General features: G+C 43.6%; 1 protein-coding gene across 5 annotated transcripts in view; it reads right to left on the reverse strand.

The window, feature by feature from the left end:
• Positions 1-3434: 3434 nt before the first annotated feature.
• Positions 3435-15540, reverse strand: part of tbxa2r (thromboxane A2 receptor) — a 52866-nt gene continuing 40760 nt past the window's right edge. For 4 of the 5 annotated variants that reach the window (XM_063032698.1, XM_063032701.1, XM_063032700.1 and 1 more), the window contains one exon: positions 3435-6269. In XM_063032698.1, the coding sequence (XP_062888768.1) occupies positions 6018-6269 (252 nt within the window). In that variant the 3' untranslated portion in view covers positions 3435-6017. The remainder of the gene's footprint in view (positions 6270-15540) is intronic. The other variant, XM_063032697.1, reaches the window with a different exon arrangement.

Below are 15540 nucleotides of genomic sequence, written 5' to 3' on the forward strand. Positions count from 1 at the left end.
AAGATAAGGGGCCCAAAACTGCTCACAGTACTCCAAATGAGGCCTCACCAGTGCTTTATAAAGACTCAACAATACATCCATGCTTTTAGATCCTAGACCTCTTGGAATGATAGATAGATAGATCCCAAAGGAAATTACAGTGTCAGAGTAGCATTACAAATGCACAGATATAAATATTAGAGAAGTAGAAAGAATAAAAAATAATTTACCTCAAACAGTCTAACAGGAGGGGTCATCACTTCCCCGGCTGGAGGTTGACTCATTATAGAGCCTAATGGCTGAGGGTAAGAATGACCTCATATCGCGCTCTTTGGAGCAGCGCAGTTGTCTTAATCGATTACTAAAAGTGCTCCTCTGTTCAGCCAAGGTAGCATGCAGAGGGTGAGAAATATTGTCCAGAATTGTCATGATTTTCCGTAGGGTCCTTTGTTCTACTACAGCCTCCAATGTGTCCAGTTTGACCTCTGTTATACGGTCTTTCTAATCAGTTTATTGAGCCTGTTGGCATCACCTGTGTTGATGCCTTTGCCTCAGCACACCACTGCCTAGAAGATTGTACTGGCAACAACAGAGAGTTAGAACATGTGAAGGAGAGGCCTGCAGACTCCAAAGGAGCTCAGTCTCCTCAGGAAGTAGAGGCGACTCTGTTCCTTCTCTGTGATGGTGCTCTGTTCAAGTCTGTCATCCAGGTGCTCCCACAGATACTTGTAGGCCCTCACCACATCCATGTCCTCACCATCAATAGTCAACAGGGAGCAATGCAGGCTTTGTCTTCCTAAAGTCTATCACCATCTCCTTTGTCTTACTAATGTCGAGCTGCAGATGATTCAGCTTGCACCATTTAATGAAGTCCTCCACCAGGACTTTGAATGTTAACATTGCATTTCACTCAATCTGCAAATTAACATTTAGGGAATCCTGCACAAGTACGCCCAAGTCCATTTGCACCTCAGTTTTTTTGTATTTTCTCTCCATGTAGAAAAAAAAGTCAACCCTTTCACTTCCTCTACCAAAGTGCATGACCATTCACTTCCCGATACAGTATTTCATCTGGAACTTCTTTTCCCAGTCTCTGAATCTGTCTAAGTCCTTCTGTAGCCTCTCTACTTCCTCAAAACTACCTGTCCCTCCACCTATCTTCATATCATCTGCAAACTTTGCAACAAAGTCATCAATACCATCATCCAAATCATTGATATATAATGTAAAAAGAATCGGTCCCTACACACACCACTAGTCACCGGCAGCCAGCCAGAAATGGCTCCTTTTATTACAAAATAATTAAATACAAAATACTGGAGCAATTCAGCAGGTCAGGCAGCACCTATGGAAAAGAGTAAACAGTTGATGCTTTGGCCCGAGACCCTTTAGCAGGATTGGGAAAAAGATGAGAACTCAAAGTAAGAAGGCGGTGCGGCTGGGAGGAAGGAAGGTAGCAGGTCTGGGTGAGCATATGGTCGGTGAGCCAGAGGGCCAGAGAGATCACAGAGGGGGAGTTCTCATCTTTTTCCAGTTCTGATGAAGTGTCTCGGCCCAGAACATTGACTGTTTACCCTTTTCCATAGATGCTGCCTGACCTGCTGAGTTCCTCCAGCATTTTTTGAGTGTTGCTTTGGATTTCCAGCACCTGCAAATTTTCTCATATGTGGTTCTACTACTACACTGCAAAGTCTCTTCGAGAGATGCCTACTTTGAATAAGTTTAAATCGTCCCTTCGACGGGAGTTCCACGATACTGTCTTTCACTGCCTCCTCCTCTGTGATCTGTGCGGCCCTCCAACTCTTCAAACACGTGATCACCCAGACCATTACCTTCCTCCCCTACCCACACCTTCTGACTCTGACTTCTCACCTTTTTTACAGTCCTGACGAAGGGTCTCAGCCTGAAACATCGTCTGTATTCTTTTCCATAGATACTGCCTGAGCTGCTCAGTTCCTCCAGCATCTTTTGTGCATTGCTTTGGATTTCCAGCGTCTACAAATTTTCTGAGAATCATTAAATGTTTTTTTTTAGCTATATTTTCACTGAATGATTAGCCAGCCGCGTGCATACCTGCCGCAGTCTCACAGTCGAATTGATACAGCACAGCAGGCTGTTGAAGTTTTGTTGTTGATGTACGCATTGCCTTCAGAGATGAACAGGAAAACCTACAGGGTGGTGGGTGAGAGACACACTCACTGTAGTCTGATTGGAGAGTCTTTGTCCAAAGATGAACTGGATAACGGATGAGAACCTGGAGAAATTTGATTACCCACCGGTACACATCAGACCTGTTTCAGGGGAGAAGATGCAGTGGAGTAGGACTGAGGAGCTGCCCACCAAAGTACAATTTCAAGTCAGACACTGACTGGACAAGAAAAGCTCTGGAGTGAGGGATAATAATCTCCAAACTGATGGCATTAACATTGATTTGTCCAACTCTGGTAATTTTTCCACCTCCCCCTTCCATCATCTTCTATTCCTCCTCAGTTTCCCCTCTTACCTCTTCTCTTCTCCTCGCCTGCTTATCACCTCCCCCGATGCCAGATCCTCCTCCTCTCTCTCCTCTCCTATCAGCTTCCTTCTCCTTCAGCCCTTTACCTTTTCCACCTATCACCTCCCAGCTTCTCACTTCATCTCCCCTCACCCACCCATCTACCCTCCTCTGCCCCTTCTTATACTGGCTTCTGTCCCATTCCATTCCAGTCCCGAGGAAGGTTTTTGGCCTGAAATATTGACAGTTTATTCCCCTCCAGAGCTGCTGCCTGACCAGCTGATTTCCTCCAGTACTTTCTGTGTATTACTCTGGAGTGAGGGATACGTAGCGAGGCTGGCTGGCAATTCCTATAGAGCACGTAGATGCCCTCTTTTCTTGAAGCCAAGGGACTAATTGAAGCTATATTAGCTCTGTTGGAGGCTGGCCTCTCTCATTGGTGCTGCCCTCGAGTGTTTGATCGAGGGAATGACAGGTTAGGTGGCAGTGACCACGCACTACCAGGAACAGTACCATCAATCTGTGGGACACGTTGCTCAGGGTCGTGAGCCGTATATGTGTTTTTTTACGTCACTATGTTAATTTTCTTGCTATTTTAAATATGGTCTGTTTACACTTTGGCCCCGGAGAGATGCTGTTTCATTCAGCTGTATTCATGTATGGTTGAATGATAATTAAACTTGAAATTGATTTGATTTGATTTGATTCTGGCCCCATATCCAAGTGGCACAAGCTCGAAACCAGCACAAAAAGGCACAGCAAGATTAAAGAAGCCACACTGGAATCATATGCACCACGTCAATCTGAGTTTGGCTAGTTAAAATCAACTCCAGAGACACTGGGAGCAGAAAGAGTACTTTTGGTCTGGCAATAGTTACACTCAAATGGAAAACTAAGTGATTTTGAAATATGACCATGAATAGTACTGAGTAAAGTATCCAAATTTAATGCAGTCTAAAAGCTTGAGGGAGAGCCAAACACATCATCAATACATGAATCTTGGAACTTCCACATCATTTTTGGCTTATTTCCATAAATATAGTTGCAGCAACAAATGTTTTCATGTTCTGAATTCACTTTTATTTGCCAATTTTTTTTTGACAAAGACCATAAGATAAAGGAGCAGAATTTGGCCATTTGGCCCATCGAGTCTGCCTCACCATTTCATCATGACTGATCCAATTTTCCTCTCAGCCCCAATCTCCTGCCTTCTCCCTGTATCCCCTCATGCCCTGACCAATCAAAAATCTATCAACCTTTGCCTTAAATATATAAACTTGGCCTCCACAGTTGCTCGTGGCAAAGAATTCCACAGATTTACCACTCACTGGCAAAAGAAATTCCTTCCCATCTCCATTCTAAAAAGATGCTACTTTATTCTGAGACTGTGTCCTCTGGTCTTAGACTCTCCCACCATCGTAAATATCCTCTCTCCATCCACTCTATCAAGGCCTTTCACCATTCCATAGGTTTCAATGAGGTCACCCCTCATTCTTCCGAATTCCAGTGAATACAGGCCCAGCCCATCAAACACTCTTCATATGACAAGCCATTCAATCCCAGAATCATTTTCGTGAACCTCCTTTGAAGCCTCTCCAGTGTCAGCCCAACCTTTCTAAGATAAGGGGCCCAAAATTGCTCACGGTACTCCAGGTGAGGCCTCACCAGTGCTTTATAAAGACTCAACATTACATCCTTGCTTTTATATTCTATTCCCCTTGAAATTAATGTTAACATCACATTTGCCTTTCTTACCACAGACTCAACCTGCAAATTAATCTTTAGGGAATCCTGCACAAGAATTCCTAAGTCCCTTTGCACCTCAGTTTTTTGTAGCCTCCAACCTGATGGTATGAACATTGTTTCCTTGAACTTCTGGTAATTCCCCCTCCCCCTTCTCTCTTCTTCTATTCCCCACTCCGGCCTCTTACCTCTTCTCCCTTGGTGCCCCTCTTCCTTCCCTTTCTCCCATGGTCCACTCTCCTCTCCTATCAGATTCCTTCTTCTTCAGCCCTTCATCCTTTTCTACCTATCACCTTCCAGCTTCTTACTTCATCTCCCCTCTACTGGCTGCACCTATCACCTTCTAGCTTGTCTTCCTTCTCCTTCCCTCACCTTCCTATTCTGGCATCTTCTTCCTTTCTTTCCAGTGCTGTTGAAAGGTCCTGTCCTGAAATGTTGACATTTCGATAGATGCTGAGTTCCTCCAGCTTTTGGTATGTGTTCCTCTTGACAAAGTATTTGCTTTAATGGCAATTTTTCTTCTTCTAATTACTTTGATGTGCTGCAAAACCAAAGTCATGCTATCCAATATTTTTAATGAGCTTTCACTGTTCATCACAAGCATGAGAAAATCTGTAGATGCTGATAGTCCTGATTAAAGGTCTTGACCCGAAATGTCAACTGTTTACTCTTTTCCATTGATGCTGCCTGGCCCGCTGAGTTCCTCCAGCATTTTGTGAGTGTTGCTATCACTGTTCATATTTGCCTTTCATGTTTCCTTTGCGTAAAATTAACCCAATGTTAACTGAATTTAAATACAGCACTTTTAATGTATTCAATATCAATTCTACAGTCAAAAGCCTCTGTGTTTTTATGCAGGACACCAGGTCACTCCATGCTTTAACAATGGTTGATAAAACATACATGGTTAATGTATTTGTCCACCGTGGTGTACATTTACGACACAAGGTGGTCAAAATAAGCTATGTTTTGTTTACCAAGAGCCCAACTGCCTCAAAGGCACTCCATATCAGCATGCACTATCACGACAGGCTGAATAAACTTGCTTGTTTTCTCAGGAGTGCTGGCGGCTGAGGGGTAATCTGATAGAGGTTTATAAGATTATGTGAGGCACAGACAGAGTGGTCAGAGATTATTTATTTATTAACATACAGTGTGGAGCAGGTCCTTCCGGCCCTTCGAGGCACAATGCCCAGTAACGCCCGACTTAACCCTGGCCTAATGACGGGACAATTTACAATGACCAACTAACCTACCAACCGGTACATCTTTGGACTGTGGGAGGAAACCAGAGAACCCGGAGAATCATGCAGGCAAGGGGAGAACGTACCATCTCCTGTCTAATATCAGAGGCATGCATTGAAGGTGAGAGGGGCTAAGTTGAAAGGGGATGTGAGGGGTAAGTTTTTTACTCGGAGAGTAGTGGATGCCTGGAATGCTTTTAAGAGATGTTTAGGTAGGAAGATGGATGTAAGGATGATGGACGGATATGGACATTATGTAGGTACAAGGGATTAGTTTTTGGGTGTTTTTAATTTGGTACAACATTGTGGGCTGAAGGGCCTGTTCCTATGCTATACTCTTCTATGTTTTATATACAAACGTACAATGCTGTAACCCTCCGAGCAGTTGGTCACATAACACAGTTCTTAGAGAAATGATGGTCTTAAAGAAACAATTATTGTTTACAACCAATATTACATATACTACAAAGAAGCAAGCTTTAATATAACATAAAATACATTATTTACAACTAAGTCTAGTTTGGTCAAAGTCAGTGGAATTCAGTCTGAACTGTTAATTAGGAGGTCATTACTGAGCCCTGTGTAAATCTTCTGCTGTACGATGCATTTATAGAGGGGTACAATGACGATATCGAAGGTCTGGACCGTAAACTTGAGTTGAACTTTCTCAAAACTGATCTTCGGAACAATATGTAAACCCAAGGATCGAGGATCTGGTTCCATGTGGCAATTCGGACGCAAGTGATGAGGGTTTTTTTCAGTTGTTCGTTATCTGGCAAATCCATCAGGGTCTTTTTGAAGATAAGCATCTGCGGGAATCAACAGACAGCAGGTATTATTTCAAACAGACACAGAATCGAGAATACAATTATCAATGAGAAGGAGGTCATTCAGCCCATCGTGTCTGGGCCAATGGAATAAAGAGGCTAGTAAGCATGGGAGTCAGGATTGCAATGAGCTCAGTCAGTGGGCTGAATTGAGCAGAGTTTGACTCATTCTGTTCACTTGGAAAGCTGGGAATCATTCCAGCATTGAATTGATGGGCTGAAGGGCCTCTTTCAGAGCTGTAGTATGTAAATCTAAAGACCTCATTTGCCACATGTACTGTGAATCAAAGCACAGAAACATTAGGTGAAATGCTTTGCTTTGCGCTAACAACCAACACAGTCAGAGATGTGGTGGTGGGGGCAGCCCACAAGTGTCACATGCTTCTGGCATCAACACAGCATGCCCATGACTTACTGACACTGACCTGTGTATCTTTGGAATGAGCAAGGAAACCAGGGTGCCCAGAGGAAACCCATATGGTTGCAGGGGAATGTACAAACTCCTGACAGACAAAAGAGGGAATCGAAGCCCGAACTTATAGCTGCCACTCTAAGATTAGATTAGGTTCAACTTTACTGTCATGGAGCCGAGTACAGATACAAAGCCAATGAAATACAGTTAGCATCTAACCAGAAATGCAAAGAATAGTGTCATTTACAAAATGACTGTGAATAAAAAGTGCTACAGCACACAAATATAAAAGTACTGAGACAGTACAATATGGGTGCAATACTGCTTAGCGCTGTGATGTGAGGTTCAGCAGGGTCACAGCCTCAGGAAAGAAACTCTTCCTGTGCCTGCTGGTGTGGGAGCGGAGGCTCCTGTAGCGCCTACCGGATGGGAGGAGAGTAAAAAGTCCATGGTTAGGGTGAGATGCATCCTTGATAATACTTTTCGCCCTGCCCAGGCAGCGTTTACAAGGCTAACCGCTACGCTACTGTGCAACCTTGCTCATGTGCGATAGATTTTCTAGCCTTTATTTTTACATGCAACATGGAACAGAACAGCACAGAAAGGGGTCTCTCAGTCCACTGTATCCGCCCAAAACATGGTGTTAAATTAAACTAAATCTCCGGTCTTCACTTGTTAGCCACCCCTCCATTCACATGCCCATCTGACAGTCATGTGACCATATCCATATTCATGAGTCCATCTAACAGTCATGTGACCATATTCATATTCATGGATCAGTCTAACAGTCTCCTAAGTGCCATTATCGTATTGGCTTCCACCATAACCCAAACGGCACCCACTACTGTCTGTGTAAAAATACTTGCCCACACATCGCCTTGACTAAGTCTAGGACCAGAGGGGGCAGTCTCAAAATAGAAGGACGTCACTTTAGAACAGAGAGGAGGAGGAATTTCTTTAGCCAGAGGGAGATGAATCTGAGGCATTCATCGCCAGAGATGGCTGTGGAGGCCAAGTCAATAGATATATTTAAAATGGAGGTTGATGGGTTTTTGGTTAGTCAGGGTGTCAAAGGTTATAGAGAGAAGGCAGGAGAATGGGGTTGAGAGGGATAATAAATCAGCTATGATGGAATAGCAGAACAGGCTTGATGGGCCAAATGGCCTACTTTAGCTCCTATATCTTATGGAAACATTTCCCCTTTCACTCCACAGTGCCTTGTAAATTCAGCTTCCAACCCTTTGTTCACATAAGTGAGTATTACAATGAGGAATTTTGATCAATTTAACTGAGAACTTTTATTTGTGAAACATATGCTCCTTTTGTTCCACACAGTAGACCCCAAAAAGCAAGGAAAATTGTCAAGAATGAAAAGCTAAAAATTCAAAACCTGAAAGATCAGCAGTACAGAAGTACTCATTCCCCTGTACTCAGTACTTTGATAAACCACCTTTTTCAGCTATTACAGCAGTGGTCTTTCTAGATATGTCTCTATTAGCTTTCCACAACATGATGGAGCAAGATTTGCCCATTCCTCCTTGCAGAATTGCTCAGGCTTTGCCAGTTTACCTTGGGCTGCAGCGGGGAGAGCAGATTAAAGTCTTGCCAGAAATGTCTGATCGGGTTAAGGTCAGGACTCTTGACTGGGCCACTTAAGGACATTAATTTTCTTCATTTGAAGCCACTTCATGGTTGCTCTGGCAATGTGCTTTGGGTTGTTCTCCTATTGAAAGATTAACTTTCTCCCCAGTTTAAGCTTTCTTACAGAGGCTAGCAGGTTTTTATCCAGGATCTCTCAGTATTTAGCAGCATTCATCCTCCCATTAATCTTGACCAGATTTCCAGTCCCTGCTGCTGAAAAGCATCCCCATAGCATGATGCTGCCCCCACCATACTTTAAAGTGGGGATGGTGTTGCCTGACTGTTGCATTGTATTAGATTTACACCACACGTACCCCTTAGTGTTGAGGCCAAAAAGTTCCACTTTAGTCTCAAATCCCCACAAGACCTTCTTCCACATCTTTATAGTATCTTCTAAGCTATGCTTTGCAAAGTCTTTATGGGCAAGGATATGCTGCTGTTTTTTTAGCCAGGGCTTCTTCCTTGTCACTTGTCTATAAATACCCTTTTTGTGAAAGGCCTTAGAAACTGTGGAGGCTTGAACTTCATCTACAGTTGCAGCTCACTCAGAGTGACTATTGGTGTCACAGTAGCCTCTCTTACAAGTGCCATTCTTCTCCGGTGACTAAGCTTAGAGGGGTGGCCTGTTTGCCTTTAGGCTTCTGAACTTCCTTCCTGATGGTAGCAATGAGAAAAAGGCATGACTTGGGTGATGAGGGTCCTTAGTAATGGATGTCACCTTTCTGAAGCATTGGTCCTTGAGGATGTCCTGGATACTACAGAGGCTAGTGCCCATGATGGAGATGACTAAGTTTATAACTCTCTGCAGCTTATTTCAATATTGTGTAGTAGCCTGCCCCTCCATAACAGGTGATTTAAGGGTATTAAATCATTCTTAATAAGATCAGATACACACTTGACCTCACAATCTACCTCGTTATGATCTTGCACATTATTGCTTACCTGCATTGTACTTTCTCTGTAGCTGTTACTTTATGCTGCATTGTTTTTTTTTACCTTGTTCTACCTCAATGCACCGTGTGGTGATCAGACCTTTCTGAATTCTATTGTCTTTTGCTTTAATGTTTGTGGAAAACAATATATCTATTATTTCATCAGATGAGGCTTCAGTTTAACATCTCATTGGCAATATCTCTTCCAAACAAATGAAAATAGTCTCACCAAAATAAACAGTGCAAGCATTTATAAAAAGCAATTTAGAAGTGATTACAGACAACATTAATGGTCCAGCTCAGTCAGAGCTTCTGGTCACAGTACTTCATTATCAGGGAAAATTATCAAGAGCTACCTGAACCTTCCAAGTACACAGCTGAATGAGCTGTGAATTGGTTTTGAAACCAATTCGCAGTTGTTTTGTTATTTAGCAGAGTTTCAGCGTCGGTTCTTTTTGCTCGAGGTCAACAACAACCAAAATTAGCAGAATTTTTGATGAAAATTAGAGATCGCCCAAGACTTCATCCATTGTCTTGAACAGTGTGCATGACAATATTTTCACTGTATCTCAGTACATTTGATAATATTTAACAAATTCCAGTCGTAGGTGAGCAACTCAACTGCTTCAGCTGGTTGGACTGTTTGGGTTGTTGGAAGGTGAGATAAAGCACAGCAGTGGGCCCCTCCCATCCAATGAGCCCAAGTAACCAATTAGCCTACCAACCTATACGTCTTTGGAGTTTGGGAGGAAACCACAGTGCCCAGAGGAAACCCACATGGTCACTGGGAGAACATACAAACTCCTTACAATAATCCCTCCTCTATTGCAGGTTCTCAACCTGAAACGTTGACTTTCCATCAGCCTGCACAGATGTGTCGAAACATCAAAACATACAGTGAAATGTGTTGTTTGTGTCAAATTAAATCAACGAGGATTGTGCTGGGCAACTTGCCAGAGTCGCCACACTTCTGGCATCAACAAAGCATCCCTATAACTTACTAACCCAAGCCATATGCCTTTGGTATGTATAATGGTGTGAATTTCTGGGCCACTTTTTTTTTACTGTTCAACCAAGCTGACAATATTATTGTGTGGCACTTCAATGGATGAAGTGGAAAAGGTGAACAATTACAAGTTTCTGGGTGTCAATATTTCTGCGGATTGAACCTGAGCCCAACATATTGATACAGCTACAAAGAAGGTAAGACAGCAACTATATTTCATTCGGAGTTTCAGGAGATTTGGTATGTCACCAAAGACACTCGCAAATTTCTACAGATTTACCGTGCAGAGCATTCTGACTGACTGCATCACTGGAGGGGTGGTTACTAATAGGATCAAAATAAGATGCAGAGAGTTGTAAACGTAGTCAGCTCCATCATGGGCACTAGCCTCTGTAGTATCCAGGACATCTTGAGGTATTGATTGCGTGGATAGTCAGAGGCTTTTTCCCAGGGCTGAAATGGCTACCACAAGAGGGCACAGTTTTAAGGTGCTTGGAAGTAGATACAGAGGAGATGTCAGGGGTCAGGGGTAGGTTTTTTTTTTACACGCAGAGAGTGGTGAGTGCGTGGAATGGGCTGCCAGCGACGGTGGTGGAGGCAGAAACAATAGGGTCTTTTAAGAGGCTCCTGGATAGGTACATGGAGCTTAGAAAAATAGAGAGCTATGGGTAAGCCTAGGTAATTTCTAAGGTAAGGACATGCTCAGCACAGTTTTGTGGGCCAAAGGGCCTGTATTGCGCTGTAGGTTTTCTATGTTTCTATCTTCAAGGAACAATGCCTCAAAAAGGCAGCATCCATCATTAAGGACCCCATTACCAAGGACATGCCCTCTTCTCATTGCTGCCATCAGGAAAAGAAGGAGGTACAGCAGCCTGAAGACATACACTCAACGATTCAGGAATGACTCTTCCCCTCTGCCATCAGATTCCTGAATGGACATTGAACCCATGAACACTACCTCACTGTAAGTTACAGTTCTTTTATTATGTATTGCATTGTACTGCTGCCGCAAAGACAACAGATTTCACGATACATGCCGGTGATATTAAACCTGATTCTGATTCTGACATAATATAGGAAAAATTAGTGGAAAGTTAGAGGATTGGGAAGCTTTTAAAATACAACAGAAGGCAACTAAAAAAAAAATTATTTGGAGGGAAGAGATGAATACAAAGTAAGCTAACCAATATCAGAATATACCACATTTTATCAGATATATAAAGAGTAAAACAGAAGCAAAAGAGAATATTAGATCACTGGAAAATGACACTGGAGAGGTAGTAATGGGGGACAAAGAAATGGCAGACAAACTTAAGGTTTTGCATCAGTCTGCGCTGAGGAAGATATGAGCAGTATGCCAGAAATTCAAGCGTGTCAAGGGGCCGCAGTCGCTACTACTAAAGAGAAGGTGCTTGGGAAGTTGCAAAGTCTGAAGGTAGATAAATCATCTGGACCAGATAGGTACACTGCAGGGTACTGAAAAAGGTGGCTGATGAGATTGTGGAGGCATTAAAATCATCTTTCAAGGATCAATTAATTCTGGCATGGTTCTGAAGGATGGAAAATTGCAATGTCACTCCACTCGTTAAAAAGGGAGGGAGGCAAAAGAAAGGAAATTATGGGCCAGTTAGCCTGACTTCAGTGGTTGGGAAGATGTTAAGAGTCCATTATCAAGGATGTAGTTGCAGGGTATTTGAGGAGCCTCATAAAGTAGGCCAAATTCAGCTCAGTTTCCTGAAGGGGAAAATTTTGCCTGACCAATCTGTTGGAATTCTTTGAGGCAGTACAGAGAAAGGAGAGTCAGCAGATGTTACTTACTTGGAATTTCAAAAGGCCTTTAACAAAGTGCTGCCCATGAGGCTGCTTCTCAAGGGCTCAGGGTATAAAAGGAAAAGTGCTAAAATGGATGGAAGATTGGCTAATGGGCAGGAGGCCAAGTCGGAATAAAAGGGGCCTATTCTGGTAGGCTGCCAGTGACTGATGGTGTTCCACAGGGGCCTGTGTTGGGACCACTTCTTTCCACGTTATATGTCAACGATTTGGAGAATGGAATTGATGGCATTTTGGCCAGATTTTCAGATGATACAAGGATAGATGGAGTGGCAGGTAGTGTCGAGAAAGCAGGGAACCTGCAGGAGGACTTGGACAGACTGGGAGAATGGGGAAAGAAGTGGCAGGTGGAATATAGTGTAGGGAAGTGTATGGTCAAGCACTTTGATAGAAGAAATAAAAGCATAGACTATTTCCTAAATGGGGAGAAACTTCAAAAATCAAAGTTGCAGACGGACTTTGGAATCCTCGTGCAGGATTCGCTAAAGGTTAACTTGCAAGTTTTGTCAGTGGCAAGGAAGGCAAATGCAATTTAGCATTCATTTCAAGAGGTCTATAACATAAGAATGGGATGTGATACTGAAGCTTTAAAAGGCATGTGTCAGTCCGCACGTGGAATGCTGTGCAGAGTTCTGGGCGCCTTATCTAAGAAAAGATGTGCTGGCATTGGAGAGGGTCCAGAGGAGGTTCATGAGAATGATTTTGGAATGAAGGGATTAATGTATGAGGAGCATTTGATGGCTTGGGGGCTGTACTTGCTGTAGTTTAGAAATATGAGGGGGGAATTCTCACTGAAGTCCATCAAATATTGAAAGGTCTTCACAGAGTGGATGTAGAGAGGATGTTTCCTATAGTGAGTGAGTTTAGAATCAGGGCCACAACCTCAGAATAGAGGGATGTCCATTTAGAACAGAGACGAGGAGGAATTTCTTCAGCCAGAGGGTGCGAATCTGTGGAATTCATTGCCATAGCTGGCTGCAGACACCAAGTCTATTTAAAGCAGAGGCTGATAGGTTCTTCATTAGACAGGGCATTAAAGGTTACGGGGAGAAGGCAGGAGAATAGGGTTAAAAATGATAATAACACAGCCATGATGGAATTGCAGAGCAGACTGTTTTGGCCAAATGGTCAGATACTGTTCCTATGTCTTATGGTGTTAAACTCCTGAAGGAGTAACTCTTATAGTGCAGGGGAAATTGAAGCTGGTTTATACGCACCAGGTTAGGATAATGGCCAATATTTTTTTTTCAAAGCCAGAGAGATAAAGAGATTAGCTTTGTCACATGTAATTCAAAACATGCAGTGACATGCGTTGTTTGTCTCAGATCAGATCAGTGAGGATTGTGCTGGTCACTGTGTTTCTAGCACCAAATTACAGGTCCACAATTCACTAACCCTAACTGCACATCTGTATGGATTGTGGGAGGAAATGGAAGCACTGAGAGGAAACCCACATGGTCAAGGGGAGACATACAAAGTCCTTACAGAGACAGGCGGGAATCGAACCTACAGCCCGTGCAGTAAAGTGTTGCGCTAACTGTGATGCTATCTTGCTGACAAGTATTCTCCCTTTAACGTTTGCAGCATTAAAGATTGCAAATTTAGGCAATCTGAAATAAAATAGAAAATATTGGAAGCACCCAATATGTCGGGCAGTATCTGTGAAGTACCTGATTTACATTTCAGGGAGAGACAGAAGTGATGAGTACTGAAGGATTCTATTCACTCAAACACTTCAGTAATTCTTACTTTGACATCTTTGTCCTGCACCCTATCATGCACCAACATCCCCCTTTCCACAGCCTTTTTGCTTCCAGTCTGCAAACACAGGGAGCGACACAGCAATGTAGCGATTAGTGTAACACTTTGGAGTGCCAGGTTCTCTGGAGTACCAGATTCTGCTGCTGTCTGTAACAGATCTGTACATTCTCCCTGTGACCCCCTGGGTTTCTCCCCAGATGCTCTGGTTTCCTCCCACAGTCCAAAGACATATGGGTCAGTGGGTAAATTGGCTGCACAGGTGTAACTAGGTGGCACAACCCCTTTGGGCCAGAACGGCCTGTTTCTGTGCTGTATCTCTAAATAAATCTCCAAGAATATTTGCTAATTGGAGTATTGTACTCAGTTGTGCTTGCCTCATTATAGGAAGGATGTGGAGGTTTTAGAGAGGGTGCAGAGGAGACTTACCAAACTGCTGCCTGGGTTAGAGAACATGTTTTATTAGGATAGGCAGAGTGAGCTAAGGCTTTTCTCTTTGGAGTGAAGGAGTATGAGAGGTGACTTGATAGAGGTGTATAACATGATAAGAGGCACAGATAGAGTGGACAGCCAGTACCTTCTCCCCCCAGAGTGGAAATGGCTAATCCTTTTAAGGAGTTTGGAAGAAAGTATATGGGGACGTCAGAGGTAATTTTGTTTGTATACAGAGAGTGGCGGGTGGTGGTAGAGGCAGCTACATTACAGACATTTAAGAGACTCATAGCCACATGGGTGAAAGAAAAATGGAGGGTTATGTGGGAGGGAAGAGTTAGGTTGATCTTCAACACAATATTGTAGGCTGAAAGGCCTGCACTGTGCTGTACTGTTCCATGTTTTATGTTCTAAGTTCAATGGAATCTGCACTGGAAAGGTCAATTAAGGCTTTACAGGGCATTGGTCAGACCGCAGTTAGAATATTGTGAGCACTTTTGGGCCCCTTGTCTAAGAAGGGATGTGCTGGCATTGGACAGGATCCAGAGGAGGTTCACAGGAGTGATTCCAGGAATGAAAGGGTTACATCTGCAGAGCATTGGATGGCTCTGGGCCTGTTTTTGCTGGAGTTCAGAAGAAGGACAGGGAATCTCATTGAAACCTATCGAATATTGAAAGGCCTAGATACTGTAGACATGGATGTTCCCTACAGTCGGGGAGTCTAGGACGAGAGGGCACAGCCTCAGACTGACAACCCTTTAGAACAAAGAGGAAGAGGAATTGTTAATGTGAAACGCTGCAAGCCCAATTCACTGATTTATTGGCGGGCGGCAAGGGAGGCCGCTGGGGGAGCTGCGTGGCCTCAGTTGTAGTGAGGACTGGGCCTCAAGCTGTGTTTACAGCTGCCCCGGAGAGAGGCACTGGAGTCGGTGCGCTCCACTGCAGTGCTGGGGGTGGTGCTGTGCAGCGTCCAAGCTGGAGTAAGTGCTGCCACGCACCCCCACCCCCACCCCCGTCTGTGTTCGCTCAGCCCAAGACAAGCTGCATTGTGTTCGACTGCAGATGTCTGCAATATTCATGGACTCAGGGTCTGGGACTATATTTTAGTGTGCGACTGCATTTTACTGATATCTTATATGCGCTTGCTATCTTGTACGTGTGTGCCTTGTGCTGTGAGTGACGATTGGCACTGAGTGCTCACCTTGGCCCCAGGGGAACACTCTTTTGTTTGGCTGAATTCAT

The sequence above is a fragment of the Mobula hypostoma genome, chromosome 24 (assembly GCF_963921235.1).
Source record: "Mobula hypostoma chromosome 24, sMobHyp1.1, whole genome shotgun sequence".
NCBI lineage: Eukaryota > Metazoa > Chordata > Chondrichthyes > Myliobatiformes > Myliobatidae > Mobula > Mobula hypostoma.